The following is a 20,722-nucleotide window of genomic DNA, read 5'->3' as shown; positions in this document are numbered from 1 at the left end:
GACCTGAGTGACACAGGTAAATTCGGAGCCTAAACTAAACCGGTAAGTAGTCGCTGAATGGGCTAGTGTTACTGCACAATGACTTTTCCAACAGAACTAGCTGACACTCGGAAGCGCAAAATGATTCCCGTAACAACAGTTACCAAAGACATTGACGCCCCAATTGGGGAAGTCTGGGCCATCGTTTCCGCATGGGGCTCAGAGAAGCTCTGGTTCCCAAACATGATGCGATCAAGCCTGGAGGGCTTTGGAGTTGGATCAGTACGGACATTGACTTTTAAACCTGGAGACTTTACCGTCTCTGAGAGACTAGAAGCAGTCGATCCCTTGGCACATACTCTTTCTTATGCTCTTATCCGGAACCCTGACCATGATAGGGCCAAGTATCCTCGTGGGAGCATCGTGTTGGATGACCTTGGCGGAGCAAAGACAAGATTTACGTGGTCCTGCAAGGCAAGTTGGGTGGATGAGAACTTCAAAGCCGAGTTCGTTAATATGATCACCGGCATGTATAGCGAGGCTATTGATTGTCTGGGAAAACTGCTAGCTGCTTCGGAAGACGGTTAGGTCGAGTACAGCCAAAAGTTCTGTTACGCTGTTGAAGATATCTAACAGGATTTTCTTGTATCGTCTAAAATCACATACACACTTTATTAATCAAGCAATCAAGGCTGCCGCGAAAATTCCATCTTTTTCTTTACATTTTTCTTTTAAGCAGCGGCTGATTGGCTCTTCATGTCATGAATCTATGGCAGAGCGCAGAAACACCACAGGTTCCTAGCCTTGGAGCTGCCAAACTTAACCTAGCGCGCGCCCTTTGGCAGTGACATGTATGCCTTTGTGACCCCCGCTTATAGTCAAGAGCAACCAGTTGTAAATTCCAAGCCATCTGCTCTGGACCAACATACGGCGCGGATTGTTGATTAAGCTCGGGGTGGCGCGAGTGTAGAGGAGCGCCACCGCATATGCCGTCCTCGGCATCCCACATGACTAAAAAAAGAAGAAAGGTATTTATCAGCCAAACGGCCACCCACATTACCAATGTGAGCTTATACCTGATTTAAGTGTCCGAGCCCCAAATTCTTTTGGGCGGCCGAGACGCGGGGCCTATTCATCGCCGAGGCCGATTGCTGCTCACAATTCACAAGACGAAGATTCTCACCCGTCTCACACACCGGTTGTAGCTGCCTTGATTTGGTAGAATTTATTTACAAAAGTCTTCGGCATGGTCTCCCCTCCCGACCGATTGAAGCGTCGGACGGCCGAGTCAAAAATTTCGCATTCGGCGCCAGCATCGTTCCCTTTGTCCCAGCGATACGATCGGTCCTGCATCGTGTGCCACAGGAGAAAGGTACGATGTGACCGACAGTCACCCTGCTCCACCTGTACGCGGAACCGCTCCTTGTGCACATATCCGCCCTCCAATACGGCAGTTGGCCGCGTTCGCAAGACGACAATTTCTGATGTCGCGTCGCGCCTCTCTAGCTTGGAGAGATCCATCACGGCTGCAACTACCGGCGGCGCCGTCCAGGCGGAGAAGACGCCATCCTCGGGCCTTGTAGGTTCCTCGCCGCAGGCCAAGGGTCGAGTCTCGCCGACAATTCTGCTCCACAGCCAGAACTCGAGCCAGTACTTTGATGAATTACTGACGACTCGTGTCATTGAAGAGGTGAATGAGAGCTAGAGAATGGTGCATCCGTGATATATAGCTAACCAAATGTGAAAGGATCGTGATAAGCCTTCACTGTTACGGAGAAGTGCAGACGAAAATCAAGTAGAAGCGAGGGATACGCTTTCTAGCCTGATGGGCACGTCGTTGAAGACTATCGCAGCAGATGGCACGGACAAGCATTGGCAGCCGCTGACTCGAGGCGCTTTGGAGCTGTGGCGAATCTTTACACAAAACGTAGACCCCTCCATGAAGATATTGCATATCCCAACCGCTGAAGTTTTATTCTTTGAAGCCATACGAGAACCCGAAACTGTCTCCAAAGACGCGTCAGTAACTCTCCGCGCGGTGTATTTTGCTGCTGCTGCGACAATGGAGGACCATGATACCCAGCATGTTCTCGGACTGGATCGGTTAGAGGCTTTACGTCTCTTTGAAAGTCAGTTCCAGCAGAGCTTATATGCGGCTGACATCTTGGAGCACCCCACGTTCCTTCTTTTGCAGGGACTGGCAATATATCTGGTGTGTATTCTTGTATCACTCGGGAACTGGGTCGTTGCGAGACTGACTGGCTACTCTGCAGACAGCATGCAGAACACATAACCACGGTAGAGGCTCGTGGATTTTGAACGGCCTTGCCCTCAGAGTTGCGCAATCGATTGGGTTGCACAGAGACGCATCTAGTCTGGGACTGACGCCGTTCGAGGCAGAAGTCCGACGGCGCCTTTGGTGGCATATGCTTGCCCGAGACAACCGTGCTGCAGAGGATCACGGACTTGGCTCGTCATCCGTACTGCCATCTTCTGACACAAGATTGCCTCTCAATATCCACGACGAAGACTTGTATCCTGGCATGGAAAATCTACCACCGCCAAGCTCAGGGTGGACAAAGATGAGCCTTCACATCATCAATATGGAAATAACACAAGCATTACAGCGCGTAACTGGGTTGTTGACATCGGCAACTGACTCGCAAAGCAAGGAACTGGTTCGACAAGAAATGATGGGTCGTCTTCGAGACCAGGTCAATACCTATGCGAGTGCTTCCTCTCCGTCGATTCCTTTGCACGAGCTGACCATGCAGCTGGCGCTTCTAATGGTTCACAAAGCGGATTTCATGACGCGTCAGCAGCTGATCAACATGGAGCATCCCCGCCAAGGAGAGATGGTGACGACGGAAGAAAGCCTCGTCACAGCATGTCAGTGTCTGGAGATATATTCTCGGCTCTGGGAGGATACGCTTCTCTGCCAATACAGATGGTGGCTTCGCAGCTACCCCCAATACCACATGCTTCTATACGTCCTATGGCATCTATATGTCAAGCCGGAGGGGCCAAGCACGGACAGAGCTTGGGAATGCGTTGAAAAACAATTCAAGATTATTCTAGAGGAAAATCCGGGGCACAACACGAAGCTTGTCGCATTGCAACGTCTCAAATGGAGAGCTGAAGGAAAGCGCAAATCTAGCTTGAACAGCTACAGCACACCGACCAGTCAATGTGCATGGACGGAAAGCAATGGCAGTGCAATCGTTACTGATACAGGCATAATTGGGGACCAGGTTGGGGTACAAAGTGTGTACCAGGATGATCCTTTCCTAGCCATGTCTACTTGGACTAGTTTTCTGGAAGATGTAAATATTCATCTGCCTGATTCTCTGGGGACTTGATAAGTTGGCGGTCGTTCAGTAAGAACCGGGTAATATTGCAGACACCGTCAAGACCGGAGAAGCAGCAGAACAGAAAAAAGAAAAAAAAGTCAGATGCGCAGGCATTCTCATGATTCGTTCCCTTTGTTTCTCTGGTGCACCCTCGCTATTCGCCAATCTAAGTGTCTGTCGCTGTAGGTAATTAATTTGTGCTCATCAAGGCTGTCCTGATTTCTGGAAAGAGCTCAGCCGGCATGGGGGGCTGATGCCGTCACAGACATTGGTGCGAGAAATTTGTCTCGGGGCCCATGATCGCGGTAAAAGTAAACGCACACAAACACGCAACGGGAATTGTCTTTCTCCAGCTCGGATGTAACTGCCCTTTATCGGATTAACTCTTTATTTTTGCGGCTGTGATCTCTGCCTGGATGTCGGCATCGATTCCCGATGTGAATGTGTGCTTGCGACCGGGCGCAATACTACGTCAGTTGTCACCAGCAGCCGCGTGAGGTTTAAATGCGCCCGACTCAAAAAGACAGAAAAATAAAGCACCTTGATACTTGAGCAGCGACGGTTACGGAAACAGTGGACACTTGTTGTAGTTCATGACGTTGGAAGATATTAGTAGTTAGAGTTTGGCAAGAATAGCTGCCGGCAGGGCCAGAAGTACTCCTGTATCGCATGATATCATTGTACACAATATTGTTCTACGACGACGGGCTTATGACATTCCGTAGTTGCGAGACTGCCTTTTTAGCGAGTGACGGCAGTTTTTATTTCTATATAAATTACTTAAAAAGAGCTATAATTACTACTTTATTTAGTAATAAGAAATAGCTAATTAAAGATACTAACGTAGTTAATAAGTAAGTTATATAGATAAATAAGTTATAGTTATACTTATCTTTACCTTATAATATTTAACTATTAATAATTTAATTAGTTATAATATAAAAAAAAATCTAAAACTAATTAAAATACTCTTCTTTATTAGTTTCTATATTTATAATATAAATATATATATTATATTTAATTTAATTATAACTAGTTATATATTATATTATTAATTATATATTTTAAGTTTTACTTTATAATTACTATAAACTGATATTTTTTTATTTAATTATTAATATCTATTTACTTCTTTAAATCTCTTATATCTTATATAAAAAGTAATTTTATAATTTATAATTTAGTTTTTTTAACTTATTAATATTTACTAATAAACTTAACTAGTTATAGATAGGTCAATTAATAAACCCTTTCGCTATTATTTATGTATCTTATTACGAGCCCCCTAATTAGCGCTAAGACCCTAAGACGCTAAGCCGCTATATGAGTCTGCACTAATTTGAAAAACACCACCACTTAACAGTCAGCGGTTAGACTACCCCCCCGGCAATTAACTTCGTCGCTAAAAGTCTGTAAGCGCCAAGGAACGTCCACACGCCGATAGCCGGTCGTCACCAATGACTACACCGACCGCACATTCCTCCTCCGTCTTAGAGAAGAGTCCATTTTCTTCAAGCAGACTGGAGTCAAGATTCTAGTAATTAGAATAGCCTAGTCTGGCATGATCTCGGTCTGGTCTAGACCGCCAAGACTTTATCTGCTCTGACTGAACCTTTGCACCGCTTAGGCCAAGCCAAGACTATTTATATTAAAGTCAGGTCATTTTCTATACGCTCTAGGGCACGCGTTTAAGCGGAAGTTAGCAAGCATAGTACTTTACGGTGTATATACCAGCACTCGGAAGGAGGGTTCGATCCACGGCCGAGCTGGAGGCACGAAGCATACTGCACGCGCCAAGAACCACACATGCTTGCTACGCTGCATACTAGCGGCGGTGGCGAGGCGCTCCTCCAACACCGCTACATAGTACTGTATATGTACATTGTTCTATGCACTGTAGCATATTGTGGCATTTTGGTGAGATAGTTATTGTGCGTGGCCCGATATGCTGTTAAACGTTTTTCACGCCGAGATATTCATCGCGCACTGTACAACATTAAAAGGCTCGCGTTCTTGGTTGAGTAGGGGCTTGGTGCCTCTCAATAAGTAGCTGACTCGTACACGGTGATGGCCCAAGCTAATTGAGAGCTTCGGCAAAGTTTCCATCCCATGTCATGGTTCGATCGCAGAAGTGTCAAGGTTGGCATTTCGGCAGTTGGCTGCGTCAGTCAATAGAGACCGCAATAGCATACAGACACTGTAGTATTATGGCGCCGTGTGTTGAGGCTGGGTGGGCAAAACTGGACGCTTATTACACGCTGACAGACCGTTATTCTGTGTATGTTGCAGCAATTGTCCTCAGCCCTCATCGAAAATGGCACTGCTTCGACGCTGCGTGGGAGGACCATCCGGAGTGGGTTGAAAGTAGCAAGGCTGCCGTAGAAGCCCTCTGGAAGACTCGCTACGGGCCCGTCACCAAGCCGGCTGAGTCGCAAGCTCATGCGCTGGTGGACAAGCCGCCAGTAAAGAATTCGTTTCTCGCTTGGGAGGACGAGCGGGAGGACCTTGAACTTCCTACCCAATTTGATGAGTACCAAAACTATATATCAGCCCCGAGAATCAAGGTCAAGGATGTACGAAAGTGGTGGCTTGAGGATACGCAGCAAATGCTCTATCCCAACCTTTCCAAAATGGCGCTAGATCTCTTGTCCATTTCAGCAATGTCTGCCGAACCGGAGCGCCTCTTCTCTGACACGAAAATCACCCTCCAAGATCGCAGAAATAGGCTGGGGATTGGCATAATCGAGGCAATTGAGTGCATAAAGTCGTGGTCGCGCTCTCATAAAGTGGCTTGGGTAGATGACGTCGGCCTTACCCTAGATACATCGGTCACGGGAGAAGAGGAAAACAGGGCTTCGCAAGCAAAGTAGATAATACGAAAGCCATGAATAGTATATAAATGTTTAAATACTTGAACTCGAACATTCTTTTTGGCTGTGAAAGCTCTCTGTGGAGTCACTACCGCGGCCACATCAATGGAGGGCCCGTCGAAGAGTAGTACACTAGAAGCGGACGTCACATGAAGGTGATTGTTACTATGCGTCCTGACTAGCAAGCGATGAATATCGTTAGGATTGAGTGGAGTGGCTTTCAACCCTGCTGGGCGTTGGTCGATTTCCACGGATACGCTGTATCCACCCCAGCTGCACAAGAATCCGTAGGTTGCCTATATGTTCTATGTCGACTCTCGTTAATACAGTACTCAGGTGTTGAAACAATGCCCCATTGCCTTAACACTCATTCAATTTAATACACTTACCTATCTTCTTGGTCAACTCGGGCATCCTAAATACTTGCCCGTTGTCCCTATCCCATGGAAAGGCTAAGGGGCGAAGAAACCACAACATTCTCGTTACTAAGTATACCGCTATCATCGCTTGGCTCTTAGGCCTATGCGAGACGCTAAATCTTTTATCACCGATCCTTACATCTAGCCTTTCGGATGATGAACAAATAGTCATTAGTTATATATATTTGGGAAGATAAAACTTCTTCAACTATATAACTACTTCTGTAAGCTAATTGACAGATTCCGCTATTAGTCGGCCGAGCCTAAACTCCCTCTCGGGGAGAACTCCATACAACGACTAAAGCTTACCAACCTACTATAAATAGTTAATGTTTAACCACAACACGACACATAGAACCGCCAAGGTCTATTTTCCTAGCCAGCCAGACCTTTTGTCGCTAACCAGTAGGTCTAGCCAGAGAATATCTGGGTCTAGTTCGTGCAACAGTTAAACATCCATGCCAAAGAAGATTAGAAGCAACGTCCCGGACCAATAACTGGTGTCTGGCACCGAATACAACCACTTGGGCAATCCCTCAATGTGCGGCATGTAACTCCTTGATGCCGTTAGCGAAGCTCTTACTCTATCGTTAGTGTAGTACTTACCAGCAGGGCATTTGCCTGGTTTAACACCCTCGCCGAGTTCATTGTTATCAATCTCGTTGATCGACGAGTCGTCAATCGCAGCAGCGGCAAAGCCGGCTAGGAGAGCGAGAAGTGGCAGAGTGAACTTCATTTTAAATGGTTTAGGGGTAAAAGGTGAAGAGACTAGAGTAGTTGCGAGAAGAGCTAGAGAAGTGTTTGTTGAGAAAAGCTTGCTGAATGAAAAAGCAAATAGCAAGTGCAGACGGTGTCTTTTATACATTTTCTTTTTTGGTTTTACATTTCTAGTTACATTATACAGTGTGTGAGATAGTATACGAGACAGTACATGACCATATTACGCACGTATCTCATCATGGCACGTGCATGATAATTGCACAGCAACACGATAATAACTCTAGCAATGCGATATTTGTTTATAAAGAAATTGCCTTTTTTGTACCCTATGATGTCAGAAACATCAGTTGGTAATATATTGCTTTACACTATTGGACACACTGACATTATATATGTTCTAGAATCTTCTATTCCGAGCGGCATTCACACGAGTCTGATTCAATTCGCGGCGCCCTATTTACGCCAAGATCGGCCCAAACCCTTGTTAGCAGAACCAACCATGGATAAGATCGACAGACCGCGTGATCGGACCCTGTTCGCATAATATTGGGTATCTTATTATGGGGCAACCCCCAGGAAATCAGGTGAATAAGGTTTAAATAGCGTGTGCATTTCAGACGAATTAGTAACCTAGACAGGCACCACTTTTATTTATACTTCTCTCTTAGCTCTTTAACTCCCGCTGACATGAAGGTAGAGGCAGTTTATATTTTCTCACCTTTCGGTTGCTAACGACTCTACTATCAGCAGGTAATATGTGTAAGGCTTACTGGAAATGGCATGCGCGGAGGTTCTCAATTGGTATAGTCTAGTACAACCACATAGGCAAGCACTTGTCTCATTAGACACAGTACCGCTTGGTACGTGATTTGACCAGGCGATCATTTACTGACTTCATATAACGTTAAATACTAACTTAAATTTAAGTCCTCACTCTTTACGTTGACCTTGAGTTCGTTCTGGCCCCTATTCAGCAACTCTATTAGCATTGACACACACTATGCTATATCTCCTGTAATCTACTTAGAGTGCCAGGTCAGGTCTAGTTTTACAGTGAAGACATCAATTATAAAATGACTGCTCGCAAGGCTGTTGTAACAAGTGCCGAAACCTTATTCAGGCCAAGCATAGACAAATACTGGCTACCATGCTTACACTGCCTTTACACCTCGTACGATTATTGAGCAAACACAAAGGCAGCAAAGTAATCCGACCATAATGCCGATAAGTTAATAGTCACTACTCAGAAGTAAAAAGTGCCAAGAATATACTCTTGCCAAGCGTGTTAACGCATAGCTACTATGCGGGTACTGCCGGGTGCCTATATATTAGTCGCCCCACTATACTCAGCCACTATACACTCATTATCTTGAAACAATAAGGTATATGCGGCATTAACCAAGGGCTTGTCAATGTCATCAGACCTCGTACAAACCCAAATCTTTGCTTCTGCACCAAGCTTGCCTCAAGGGAAAAAAACACCCGAGTTACTACACGAGCAGCTGGCTATGCGGCCACGCCAGCGTGACTAGCTATACGGTCACGTTAAAGTAGCTGGCAATACGATCACGCCATGGGAGCTGGCAACGCGGTCATGTCAAGGGAGCTGGCAATACAGTCACATCAAGTTAGCTGGCTGTGTAGTCACCTCCAGATAGGTTCTCCTTAGGTTACTAGTTATTAAGAATCAATGATTTAAAAGTAGCTTACATTCCTCTTAAAGTTTTCCTGAACATTACTCTATTAGCATCCTTCGCTACTCCCTTATTAACAGGTTTCTTTACATTACAACACAGAATATTCTACGCACTAGTTACACAATGCGTTGCACTCATTTGTTGGCAGCATTGATTGCTGCTCATATCACAGCTGCAAAACCACTTGCAAAACTGCCTGGTGAGGACGGTATTAACGATATCGATAATAATATTCCCGACTCCACGGGCCCGCCTAGTGATGGCTCAAATGGCCAGCCTCTTAAGAATCCGCATCAGAACCTTGAGGCTGGAGCGAGTACAGTTCCGTATTCTAACGGGTTAACCCTGGGTCAAGGGTGAGAAAAACATGATATCAGGCAAATACCTTGTATATATGCGTGCTAATTCTTAGTATAGGTACAATACCTACCTGCAGGAGGGCTGTATGAATGGTGCAGTAGACGTAACGGGCTCTACCAACGCACCCGGTCAAGTCACGATTGAGTATCGTGCGATTCAAATTACTGAATATTCGTAAGCTTCTATGAGCCCGAATACATAAACTTATCATACAGTACTCATATCATACTATAGGCAAATTATCAAGGAGCTAGGGATTAGCGCTAGTCTCGGTATCCAGTACCTTGATGATAGTGTAGAAGTCTCCGGCAAAATGCTGGATAAGTCTACTGTAAGTTTTTTTACGGAAGTACGATTCGTACAAGAATGCTTACATTCACTTAGTTCGAGAATAGCGCTCTTACATATATTGTAAGAGCGGACGTCACACGACAGCCGTCTTCTGATCTCAAGTACAAATTCATGTGGAACGAGGCCAAAAATCCCACTGAGCGATACTGTGACCGATTTATTAGCGGCAAGTCTTGACATAACAGCTTTAATTAAAACACATCTGATATTGTTTTAGATTTCGTGGAAGGAGGTGCGCTTTATGCTCAGGTATCTATTCAATCTACCGAGTCATCTCAGAAAAACGAACTTGAGGCACAGTTGGTACAATCTACTCTAGCTTAGGGATCATTGCTGACTTGTAAACTTCTAGGGCCAAGGTAGCTTTTGGCATGTTTGGAGTCGGTGTTAGCGTTAGCACCGAAATGAAGAAGGCCTCTGAGTTTCTTTCGAAGAACTCAAAAGTCACTTCGGAAATGTTTTGGGTCGGCGCGCCTCCTAAAGATGCCAAGTCTGGCGTTCTTGAACAGATGAAATCCTTGCAGTCAGGCGAGGCTAGCCTCCTTGATATTAAGAGCATATCTGATAAGTTCATTGCAGAAGCTGGGGACCATCAGTGGAAGCGATAGTAAGTCCCGAGAATACACCTAGGGGGATTCCAGGTGCTAATTTGGAGTAAAGCGCACTTGTCGAGCGCTATGATCAAGTTTTCAACTTTAAAGATGAGTTCACGCCTCTGGACTACTCTGACGCAATTGAGCAGGTAAATTCTTGATATATCTCGGCCGGAGAAGAAATATCAACATCTAACTTATTCTTGAAGACTTGGGCAGTGTTTGACGACTATGCAACTTACGATAGCATGCAACGAATGCTCAAGACCAGTAAGTACACTCGAGATATAAATCTAAAGCCATTCAAACTAAGATTCTTTAGTCAAATTACCTGAGACTCTCCAGCAAAAGCAGGTAGAGCTACGGAACGCTGTTCTCAAGGCTAAAGATGCAGTCAAGATATGGGTACGTAGCTTGGTACATTTCGTTTTGATTTTTTCTAACTATATATATTAGATCAACAATGTTTCCAAAGACCCAAGTAAGGCTACAGCCAAGCCTTCTTACCAATCTCCGGATGAGTTTCTTGGAAGTGTAATGGTAAGTAACACTAGACGTTAACTATGACGCGGCATGCAAACTCATCGCTTACTAGGACGCCTTTTCTACTACATATATTGTGCAAAACATAGAGTATGACTGGACAAAACCAGAGTACAAAGACCATCCCAAGAATAGCACTCGTACGAAAAATTTCTTTATCTTGATCGTTCGCTTTATAGCTGCTAACTATCATAGTTATCGATGATAAATTGCGCACAGATATCGGCAAGACAACAGCCATGTTCAACATTCGAGGCGTCCCATTCCCTGGCGTTACTGGTACTAGCAAGCTCACATTCGGACACGAAGATGGTGAGCCCTGGTGGGATATAACCACTGATGGAACTTTGCCTGCGAATTTTAAGGAGCAAAGCCATGTGTGGCTTTTAAACAAGAAGACACCAACTTACTCTCAGCCCATCTATGTCTACAAAGTCATTGATAAAGAAAAGGGCTGGTGGAACAGGATTGATGTCAACAAAGCTTTACCATCGAACCCCACGGACATTGGCCTTAATCTTAGGTTCTTCACCAAAGCAGAATAAGACAAATTTGTCTAGGTGCTAGCTTCAAGTACTACAGGCAGCTATGCAGGGTCACCTTTCGTGTTTATACTCGAAGCTTAACCTGCGACCTGTGGAGTGGTTATTACATTCTTTATACCTGTTTATACTAGACACCTTGTATAAATAGAATTTATATATTATCAGGCTTCGAAATCGATCGATTTCGAAGCTTGCCTATTATTACAGCAGAGCTAAATATTCTCTAACAGATCATATATTCATTTTGTGCATGCTCGAGGTCGGCGCCGTACTCCACGAGCAACTGCACCGCCTCCAGGTTGCCCAGTTCGGCAGCCGCGATGAGCGCGGTGCTATCCCGCTGCTTCCACCCGTGCCGGAGCATCAAGCGAATGATCTCGAGCGACGGCTTCTCGCCCGTCATGGCCAGGAGGGCTGGCTCCTGGTCGTCGTAGCCCCACGCCTTATTGGGGCCCTGTCCGTTCTCCAGCACGAAAAGGACAATGTCGACGTTGCCGTGGTATGCCTCTAGGCTTAGCGCGTCGCCGATAAACTCGCTGTGGTGGGCGTTGAGGTCGAAGCCGTTCTGGACCAGCGCCTTCCACACGTTGAGAGAGTGTGTGAAGTAGGCCTGGTGGTAGATGTCGTTGTTTAACGAGTTGGGGGCAACGCGAAAGGCCTCGGTGCCGAAGACCCAGTCGATAATTCCCAACTGCGACTTTTGTATAGCGCGCTTAGTGATGCCCTCAAGCAGAGCCGCTTGCTTGGATTCATCCTCTGCTGAGGCGTAGATTGCCTCGACGCCCTCGACATTGTCGCTGTCAATCTCCGCGACCAACTTCTCTGACAGGCGAACTCTAGCATACCCTATAGGGAAGATGGATTGGTCTGTAGTCGCTTTTGGTATTGAGAGTTAAGAAAAAGACGAGGAATTTGGCTGCTTAGAGTATAAAACTGATGATCTTATCTCTGTAAACGAATATTTGGAAAGGTCACGGTTTAGTCTAGCTGCAGAGTTTATGTAAATAAAAGTACTTGTTGAACACGTCGCGCTGATTTGACAAGAAGAAAAAGGAAAACTGTTGCCCCCTCCGGCCAACTCCTCGTTCAGGTCTCGGCGCCCGCGCTGTAAGTCAGCCTGGCGATCACTCCATGAGAGATAGGCCTAGCTAAGTAGCCTGACAGGCTGCCAGTGTCTCGATGAATAGAAAACGGGCATCACGTACTGTTACGTGATGCAGTTGGCGGATCGACGTCGGGTATCGATCTGCACATGATGACACAGTAGGTGCAGCGGGGCACGCGGGGTTACCATAAAGGCGTGGTTAAGTGGGTATGTGTGTGTAAAGACTCAAGAGGTACGAGGAACGACGAGGCTCCAGCCTGCCTTATGAGTGTGGGTGAGCTAAGACGTTGTTTCGTAGAAACCTACATGCAACAGCATGTGCCGTCTCTTAACATCAGTATAGAGGGACGATCGCTCGTTCATGTAGACGTTACATTCCGTCGGCGGCTGGTATCAACTTAAAACGGGTTTGTGTTTCCCATCTACAGCATCCTTCAGTCGGTTCTCATCTTTTTTTGTCTCATTTCAACACTAAGAGAGCCTGATTTAACTGACTGGCGCAAATGTCCACATCGTCGATCAGTTGCTTAGAACCCTGCAGTAGGAAGCAACTGCACTATTGTCGCTGGGCACTCGTATTGTGTCAAGTTCAAACACGGCAAGTCTCTCCCGACGACCACGACCACGCCGCCGACGGCTACGCCCAGATGCTACTTATAGAATCTACCTCTTGGTAAGGTCTTTGATGGCGCCATCAGCTATTTCATCCGACGTCTTCAGCAGCTCCTGTATAAACATAGTCCCGTGCTCCTTGGCCGTCTTTATAGCCGCCTCGGCTGATGCTCCCTTTTTTACCTCGTGCAGTGCGACAAACCTGACTAAATTGTGCAGCGTCGCATTCACGACCGAGTCAATCTCCCCAGCGACGGTGACATGCAGCTTCTGTGCTTCCTCGCTATCCTTCTTGACCACCTCAGCGGTGCCATCTTTTGCCTTTGTCAGCTCCTCAAGCCCCTGCCAGTACTTGTGCGTCTCGGGATCCTGGCTGCTCTTAAAACCGTTGGGTAGATTGGGCAGTTTGAAATGCGCTACGACGTCTGCACTGGGAAAGTCGGACTCCTTGGCCACTTTTTGAGCTTCGCCGAGCTTCGCCTGGACTTGAGCGTAGCCCTCGTTGCCAGGGTTCATGGCGGCCTCGAGTGCCTCCACCGACTCGACTCCCTCCTTCTTGGTCTCGTCGTAAAATACGCTGTAGCATCTCTTATTCTCCGAGATGGCGGCGTCAAGGCCCTGCACTTTGCTGTGATATTCTTGCAGCCGCTCTGCCTGCTTTTGGATCGTCACTGCTTTTCCGGCAATCCTTGTCAAGCCTTGGAGGATGTCCTGCAGCTGTTTTGTTTCTCGCCTTGCAAGCTGCTGCGGCCGTCCCGCACATCCGGTAGCTTCTTGTCATAGATCCAGGAGCTCCCAGGAAAATCACCTTCTTCAGTTATGGAGCGAGCCTTTCGGAGCAGAGACTGGACTTGAAAGTATGACTTGTCGCAGTCACCATTGCTAAGCGGGTTGTTGAGAGCCTGTTGACCCTTCTTATGGTAGTTGTCATAGCATGTGTGAGCGCTAGATGTCTCCTTCTCGAGGTCGTTAACGGTGTCGCGATATCTCTTGAGTTGGTCCGCCTGCTTGAGGGCCAAGGATGCGATTGTCTTTGCCTTTTCTAGCTCTTCTTCCGGAATTTTTTTAATCTTCATAATGGCCGAAGCTACACGTTTTCATATGGCAACGCGAGGTTCGCGAGCCGTAGTCACGCTGGACTGCTCCGGACCATGGCCTGGAAGCACTGTGTCAAACAAGCCAAGGAGTTGACTGATTGAGGCGGCTGCAAAGAGAGCAGCGACGACAAGAAGATGCATTTTTTTTTGGGAAAAATGAAGGAAACCGGTGTGTGTGTGATGTCAGAATTTCCTAGCAGACAAAAGAAGGCGGGGAGGGGAATAGCAGATGCAAGAGATATTTGGTGGATAGCTCTTCCCGTCAGATGAGGTATATACATATATAGTTGGATATATACACTCAGCAGCCATAAGAGGGCTGCGTGTCAAGTGTCTTCCGGATCAACAGAAGGGCCCATAGCACGAGATTAAGGATGGCGTCTGGTCGGAAGCTTGCTAAGTGAATCTATGCTGCTAAAAGCATAGAGTTGAATGATGTATGAGCTCTCATGCGCGGGAAATGTGCCCATCAAGGATCTCTGGATCCCATGGAAATGGCATAAATGACCTCGTTGCAATGAAATTCAACGCAGCTTCGCATGGATTCGCCTGACAAGGCCATTAGGACTGAGTCTTTGAGTTCAACCCTCGTAGTTGAGCAAACGAGGCATGGAATAGGCCGAGTAGGGTTCAGCATTTCGGGCCGCCCGGCTTTAACCCTAACCAATTTTATGCTCAACTGGAGTGAATCATCGCATCATTGATGCGCCGGTATATGTCGTCGAGTCATGGTGGAGGCGCATATAGTACTTGACTCCGTCATGTATCGTGAGTCATGGAAGCCGACAAATTCCTGCCATGATCTCATCTGCGTTGTGTCAGCAAACCACTTGACGCACCATGTAAGCTGTGTAAGCTGTGTACTTGGTGCTATGCCGTCGTGTCAATAGTATAAGTGGTGGTTCTGTTTAGCACAATGCTCGTCATTTGTTTTAAACATTTCCCTCATATACAAAGACATTTTTTCGTCCCTTGTTCATCGTGATTTTGGCTGTTTCCTTACAGCTCGTCATGTTGCGCATTCGCTGGCCCTGTTTGGCCTTGTGCGCTGCCACTTTCTGGCTCGCCTGCCTTCACGTTGCCGGAGTCGATGCCAAGCCGATTCTAGAAGGTCGTCATCACCCGCGAAAACCAAAATTCGTTTTCCGCGTAGATAGAAGATCCCCCGACGAAATCAGAGCCGCAAGGGGATTTCTAGGCAGGGCCACGGAAAATACAAACCTGCAACGGGACAGCGCGTACAGCATCTATGTGCACAACGACTTTGACTGGCGCAGTGACCCAACCGTCTACGTGTCCACCACGGCCGAGTTTGGCGTGGCGGCGCGATTTGCTCAGCCAGGCGATTACATTTACCTCGTCCGCGCAAGGTCAAACATGGTGAGCGTAAACATTGCCTTGGGGAGGAGGAGTCGCTATCCTTGGCAGGACGAGTGGGTGGCCATGCAGACGCGCGCCCTTGACATCTCCAAGACAGAGGCCGGCAAGCAGCTGTGCGCCGCCTCGGACCAGCCCTGCAGGGACAAGTCGTCGAGTCTTGTCCAGACGCGCTTCCCGCAGCGTGATCCTGGCAAGGTCGAGCGGACGGCGCACGACCTCGAGGCCATATGTGAGCGATCCTTGGGCGGGCCGCCTGCCGAGAGACACGGAGGACCAGACTCGGTTGCCGGGCCCAGCGGTCTTTGCAGGAGCCAGGCTGCCGAGGCGCTGGAGCCCGTTCGGGCCAAGTCCCGAGGTCAGAAGCGCCCGACGCAGGAAGTCGTGTCCGATGTTCAAGGGAGCCGTTTGCGCCGCCTCGCCGCCGTCCAAGAAGGCCAAAGGTGCCAAGGAGCAATGCGAAAACAGCGTCCAAGAATTGCTCAGTGTCTTCAATGACGTCGGAGGTGTCGATATCGGTAACTACTTAAGTAACCCTGACGAGATTGACGAGGACTTGTGCTTTGAACCTGGCACCTTTGAGTACCTTTCGTCCTTTCCGTGGGACCAGGCATTGCCAACAGGCATGCATAAAAACCCCCTTGACTCTTCGAAATTTCCCGTTATGATAGGGGGCTCTCTTTCCAGCTACATCCAAGGTCGTCTGGTGCTAATATCAAGTGTTGCAGCAAGGTCAACGCCGCAGCAGGGCCAGAATTCGTGGCTCCAGTGCGCTCAACAAGTGCAGCAGCGGTTCAGAGTTGCCGAGCAACAGCTGCGGGAGTATATAGATGCCGGTATTGAATCGCTGCAGCGAGACCACCGTGACGTGTATCATCTTTTCGTACAGAGCTTTCCTGGTATCCTCCAACTTCTTGAGGACATGGCCCGTCTGGGCCTTCGCTTTTCCAGCTGCCTGTCAGACAAGCCGGCCAGCGGCCGACGACTGAAGGCTCGAGAAGATCAAGGTATGTGAAGCATCATGACCCATCGATTAATCCCGCCAAAGGCACCGCTCACTAGTCCATGTTTCCAGACGTCTGCGAGAAGGTACTGGCTGCCATAGGCCAGTCGGCCCCCAGTGATTCACAACCTGATAAGACGCCGTCAACAACCCCAGGTTCTCAACCAGGTCAAGACGACTCGCAAGATTCAAAGGGCAACTATGGTCCCTCGGGGGCGGACACGAAGCTTTGGCTTGCCATTGGCATCCCGGCCAGTGCCTTCGCCGCTGGTGGCCTGAGCGTCTTTGCCGCGTCGGCGGAGGGAACAGCGCTACTTGCCTCTGCCGCTGCCGAGCTCGGGATCAGCACTAAAGTCGGATCTGCTTCTGAGGTTGTGACCTCTGTTCTAGGCCGGACCACAAGTTCGCTTACCCAGGTGACTCGCCAAGCCGTGCAGAGGGTCGTTGGACGTGTATCCCGTCTAGGGCACCGAGTGACGAACCCGCTCCTGAGGCAGATTACCAGCCGCGCCTTGCGGTCAGCAACGGAACGGGCTAGCGAGCACATTCCATTACTGTCCTTCTCTGGCTGAAGGAGGGAGGGGTCATGTTTTTGCAAAACTGGCTGGCAATTCTGGAATGGGGCCAAACCATAGCCGTGTCACGACAGGGACCATCCTGTTTGGTCTACAAGCTGGCGCTGCAACACTTGCTTCCTCAAGGCCATAAGCCTGCGTATTGGCGCTGCAGGGCAAAATCTTCAGGAGCTGGGCTTTGGAGGATCTGGGAGCGGGAGGAAAGGGTCTATCAAGTAAAAAAATCAGGGAGCGACAATACGACAAACTATCTAGTCAGTTAGTTATTACCGCCAAAAGCTGCTGTTGCCTGGTCGTTCCCACGTTAGCATGGTACCTTGGAAATAAGCAGCGGAAATTGTGTCTCTCGCCAACAGCTTTAGATTCAGCGTGATGCAGTTTGTAGATATACCGAAGAAGAACCCACAGGGCTGGCCACGGTGGGCCACAGCTGGTCACAGCCCAAAGAGATACCCAAGATGACGGTATTAGTGGGCGCGATAGTGGAGCGCAAGGAAAAGCATTTTTATTATTAGCTCTTATGGCGGCCTTGTGCTAACTAGTTAGCGGGCCTTGGTAGCCCTTCTTGGCAAGAGTTTGATCTCGGATGTATCCGTAACTTACTCGGTTAGATCAAACCAGGTAGGCAGAAGCCCGAGCCGCCCGGCTCGCACGAATGCCGCGGCCTTTTCTGATGATATGCCACCAGGTTACAGGTATGTGAGAGAGAGATGATTGATTGATCTATCAATGGCTGTGCGTCTTCTGGTTGTGGTTACGGGGGATCGTTCTTCCGGTCCGGTACGGTCAACATTTTCAGCTGGAGCGAAACACTGTTTCCAGTCATCCGGGTCCGCCGGGTACAGAAGACTAAACACGGAAGCAGGCTGCATGTAAGACCTATGCTTGATCGCAGATGAGATGCAAGAGGCAGTTGCTGGACAAGAAGTAGCCGGACCCGAGATCGTAAGATGGCAGTGGCGCTTTATAAGGCCGCATCTGTGCCTCGGCACGAAAAGTGCGACACGCCAGGTGCGTACTTGGCGCGGTAGCTTGAGTGTTCGCGAATGATGCCTATTATTAAGAGCATTGTTTTCTCAGTACCAGCAGGGCCCTTGATCCACCCCAATCGACGCGACGGCTGGCTAAGTACGCCATGGTCCCAGTCCGTGAGAGCCGCATATTCTATTGTGTCGACAATTCACCTTTCGACTTCGTGCAGTAGCTCGCACTTCTTTCTTTTGGCTTTCTTCATGTCGTATTTAGGGTCTAGCACAAAGAGGCCACGAAGGTACTTCTCGTCGACATCTCTCCGCGTGTCTTTCTGTAAGGCGATCAAGTCTCATGTCTCGTGACGAATGGCTTGAAAACCCGACTCTATCCCCTCGGCGCGCTTAGTTAGTTTTTCCTGGCTGTCGTTCGCGTGACACTGGTCGCACCGATCCTGCGGAACGGCATCCTCCGCATCTGTCACGATCTTTAGGTAGGCGTCCCGGTCGTCCTAATTTGACAGGTCGCGAACAAGGCTGAGGCCCTGTTGTCGGTAATAGGAGCAGACGTTTCTCGTCCGAGATAGAAGGAGGGCATTATAGAGCGCGAGGATCCTCTCTTTTAGCTGACGCAGGATGGATTCAAAAATCTCGTCGGCGTACGTGACCTTTGTTCAGAAGTTGTTCATCAAGGTCACAATACCAGCCCATTCGAGAGACGAGGTGCGCGATATCAGCTAGTTGAGAACTCTACACTTTCGTAGGATTCAACGGAATCTGGATGAAGATCAGTGAATATAGGCCAATCGAATGTAAGGGCGCTGCTCACCAGCAACCTGACGCAGACACTGACCCACGGAAGCGCAGCCTGCGGGAAGTTTTCGATGGCGACATCTACCATTTCCTTCATCGAAAGAATAAAATTGACGAGATCGCCCACCCCCTTCGTGATATTGACGACGTGGGTATCTTCGCCCGGCCGGCCATCACCAGCTCCTTCGACTGTCGCTTGGTCGGGTCGTTCAGGTCAGCTAAACGTGAGCGTCAGAGCCGATGTCACGGTTTCGGTACCCAGAATTTTCACCAAGGTCTTGAAACACGACCCGATAAGACCTCCTGTACCTTCCTCTGCTTTGAGACTGTCATAAGCAGCGTTCCGCAGTCTCTGGGATTTGGTAAAAGCTTGGCTCCGCCGCTCTGTCAATTTAGGCGGGGAGAACCATCTTCTCGTTCCACAGGTCGTTCTCTTGTCTGTGCAGTGTCAATATCAGGCGATTTCGCTGGCTTTTCGAGCGATGAGACATCTAGAGGGTCTGCCTCGTTGCGCCCCTCTTTGTAGGTCGCATTGCCCCAGCGGTCGGGCCGAGAGGGAGGGGTTGAATGGCGGCTTTGTTATGGTGGACCTTGCTTTCGCGCGTTGCTCTTCTCGCCTTTGGAGCGGCTATACGCTACGAGGCTCCGACCGACGTACTCCAAGTTTAGCTAGGCCGAGCCGACTATAGGACTCCTCAAGTCTAGAGATAACATGTTTCAAGGTAAAAGGCCCCGCTATATGGTTATAATATGCTAAGATCAGGCCATAATTGATCCTAGCTAATAAAAAAACTCTCTGGCATATAGAATTAATAAGTTATATTATAAGATTTATAGTATCAGCCCTAAATCCGGGAAATAGGCACTAGGCATGTCTTTGAGATTCTTGCCGAGCAAGTGACGACTTATCAGGCATGATATCATAGAAATCAACTCTTAGAGTAGCATATAATCTTCTTCAAAGGCCAGTTTCTACTAAAATTACCTGTTAGCAATTAGCAACGTGAGTCGACAATCTCTTTAGTAGAAAGAGCAAGAATTTGCTAGTAAAAAGCCCCCTACCTATAAGCCCCCATTAGCAAGCTTGCCAGGTCCTACTATAAGGTATAAAGAAAAAAGTCTATATCACCGATCCGTAAGGAGATACAGTAGATTCACAGGCAAGGCTCCTCGGCAATTCATACGCTAATTGGAATACGAAGGAGATTCTGGGTAATGCTCATGAGTCGTTTGCACTCTTAGCTTATTTCTTACGAAGCTAACCTAACCTTTCAAGCGTGATATATTCTATATAAATACAGCAAGGTCTTTCTCCAAGTTATGACACGACTTTTGCTATTCAACATACTCATCCTTATAAGCCTATCTTTACGAACCTATTTACTATAAACTCCCCTTACCATGGTGCTGATTACTGCGCTAGCCGCCACGTTTTCTGCTACTTTGGCAGCAGCAGCAACTATTGATAAAAGGATAGTAGGCGGAGAAGTTGTCCCGGAGGGTGAAATCAAATGGATTGTCAGTCTTCGCGATGAGAACGGGACTCATGTTTGCGGAGGCAGTCTGCTAGACAGCACAACGGTTCTCACAGCTGCCCATTGCATTGAGAGCAAAGAAACTAAAATCGTTTCTGTGACGGCTGGAACAGTGGTAAATATGCTACCCACTCTTTGGTCTAGTACTGAAGTGCATCTGGTGGAATACGAAGCGGCACAAGGCTAATAATCACGACAGTCCATCAAGAC

General features: G+C 48.0%; 7 protein-coding genes across 7 annotated transcripts in view; 6 read left to right on the top strand and 1 right to left on the bottom strand.

The window, feature by feature from the left end:
• Positions 1 to 120: 120 nt before the first annotated feature.
• Positions 121 to 567, top strand: BBA_03711 (uncharacterized protein; the record flags this gene model as incomplete). The annotated part of the gene is made up of 1 exon (XM_008598808.1): positions 121 to 567. One exon carries the CDS (start codon positions 121 to 123, stop codon positions 565 to 567), a length of 447 nt encoding a protein of 148 aa, XP_008597030.1.
• A 658-nt stretch (positions 568 to 1,225) lies between these two features.
• BBA_03710 (fungal specific transcription factor) lies at positions 1,226 to 3,338 on the top strand (the record flags this gene model as incomplete). Its single annotated transcript, XM_008598807.1, has 3 exons — positions 1,226 to 1,669; positions 1,727 to 2,191; positions 2,253 to 3,338. 3 exons carry the CDS (start codon positions 1,226 to 1,228, stop codon positions 3,336 to 3,338), a joined length of 1,995 nt encoding a protein of 664 aa, XP_008597029.1.
• Positions 3,339 to 5,536: 2,198 nt separating this feature from the next.
• BBA_03709 (transposase-like protein) lies at positions 5,537 to 6,199 on the top strand (the record flags this gene model as incomplete). Its single annotated transcript, XM_008598806.1, has 1 exon — positions 5,537 to 6,199. One exon carries the CDS (start codon positions 5,537 to 5,539, stop codon positions 6,197 to 6,199), a length of 663 nt encoding a protein of 220 aa, XP_008597028.1.
• Positions 6,200 to 9,158: 2,959 nt separating this feature from the next.
• BBA_03708 (uncharacterized protein) lies at positions 9,159 to 11,427 on the top strand (the record flags this gene model as incomplete). Its single annotated transcript, XM_008598805.1, has 11 exons — positions 9,159 to 9,391; positions 9,453 to 9,569; positions 9,630 to 9,726; positions 9,964 to 9,995; positions 10,099 to 10,353; positions 10,407 to 10,488; positions 10,549 to 10,609; positions 10,662 to 10,744; positions 10,796 to 10,879; position 10,972; positions 11,078 to 11,427. The coding sequence occupies 11 exons, from the start codon at positions 9,159 to 9,161 to the stop codon at positions 11,425 to 11,427; spliced, it is 1,395 nt and encodes a 464-aa protein (XP_008597027.1).
• A 223-nt stretch (positions 11,428 to 11,650) lies between these two features.
• On the bottom strand, positions 11,651 to 14,220 carry BBA_03707 (multiple ankyrin repeats single kh domain protein; the record flags this gene model as incomplete). The annotated part of the gene is made up of 4 exons (XM_008598804.1): positions 11,651 to 12,294; positions 12,633 to 12,673; positions 13,347 to 13,842; positions 13,953 to 14,220. The coding sequence occupies 4 exons, from the start codon at positions 14,218 to 14,220 to the stop codon at positions 11,651 to 11,653; spliced, it is 1,449 nt and encodes a 482-aa protein (XP_008597026.1).
• Positions 14,221 to 15,252: 1,032 nt separating this feature from the next.
• Positions 15,253 to 17,193, top strand: BBA_03706 (uncharacterized protein; the record flags this gene model as incomplete). The annotated part of the gene is made up of 3 exons (XM_008598803.1): positions 15,253 to 16,061; positions 16,105 to 16,625; positions 16,694 to 17,193. 3 exons carry the CDS (start codon positions 15,253 to 15,255, stop codon positions 17,191 to 17,193), a joined length of 1,830 nt encoding a protein of 609 aa, XP_008597025.1.
• Positions 17,194 to 20,378: 3,185 nt separating this feature from the next.
• BBA_03705 (Trypsin-related protease) overlaps positions 20,379 to 20,722 on the top strand; it is a gene marked incomplete at both ends in the record, with an annotated part of 1,090 nt that continues 746 nt past the window's right edge. The window contains one exon of the mRNA XM_008598802.1: positions 20,379 to 20,627. Within this exon, the coding sequence (XP_008597024.1) occupies positions 20,379 to 20,627 (249 nt within the window). The remainder of the gene's footprint in view (positions 20,628 to 20,722) is intronic.

The sequence above is a fragment of the Beauveria bassiana genome (assembly GCF_000280675.1).
Source record: "Beauveria bassiana ARSEF 2860 unplaced genomic scaffold BBA_S00008, whole genome shotgun sequence".
Lineage (NCBI taxonomy): Eukaryota > Fungi > Ascomycota > Sordariomycetes > Hypocreales > Cordycipitaceae > Beauveria > Beauveria bassiana.
The sequence above is the reverse complement of the archived record's forward strand: the minus strand, read 5'-3'. Positions and strand labels throughout refer to the sequence as shown.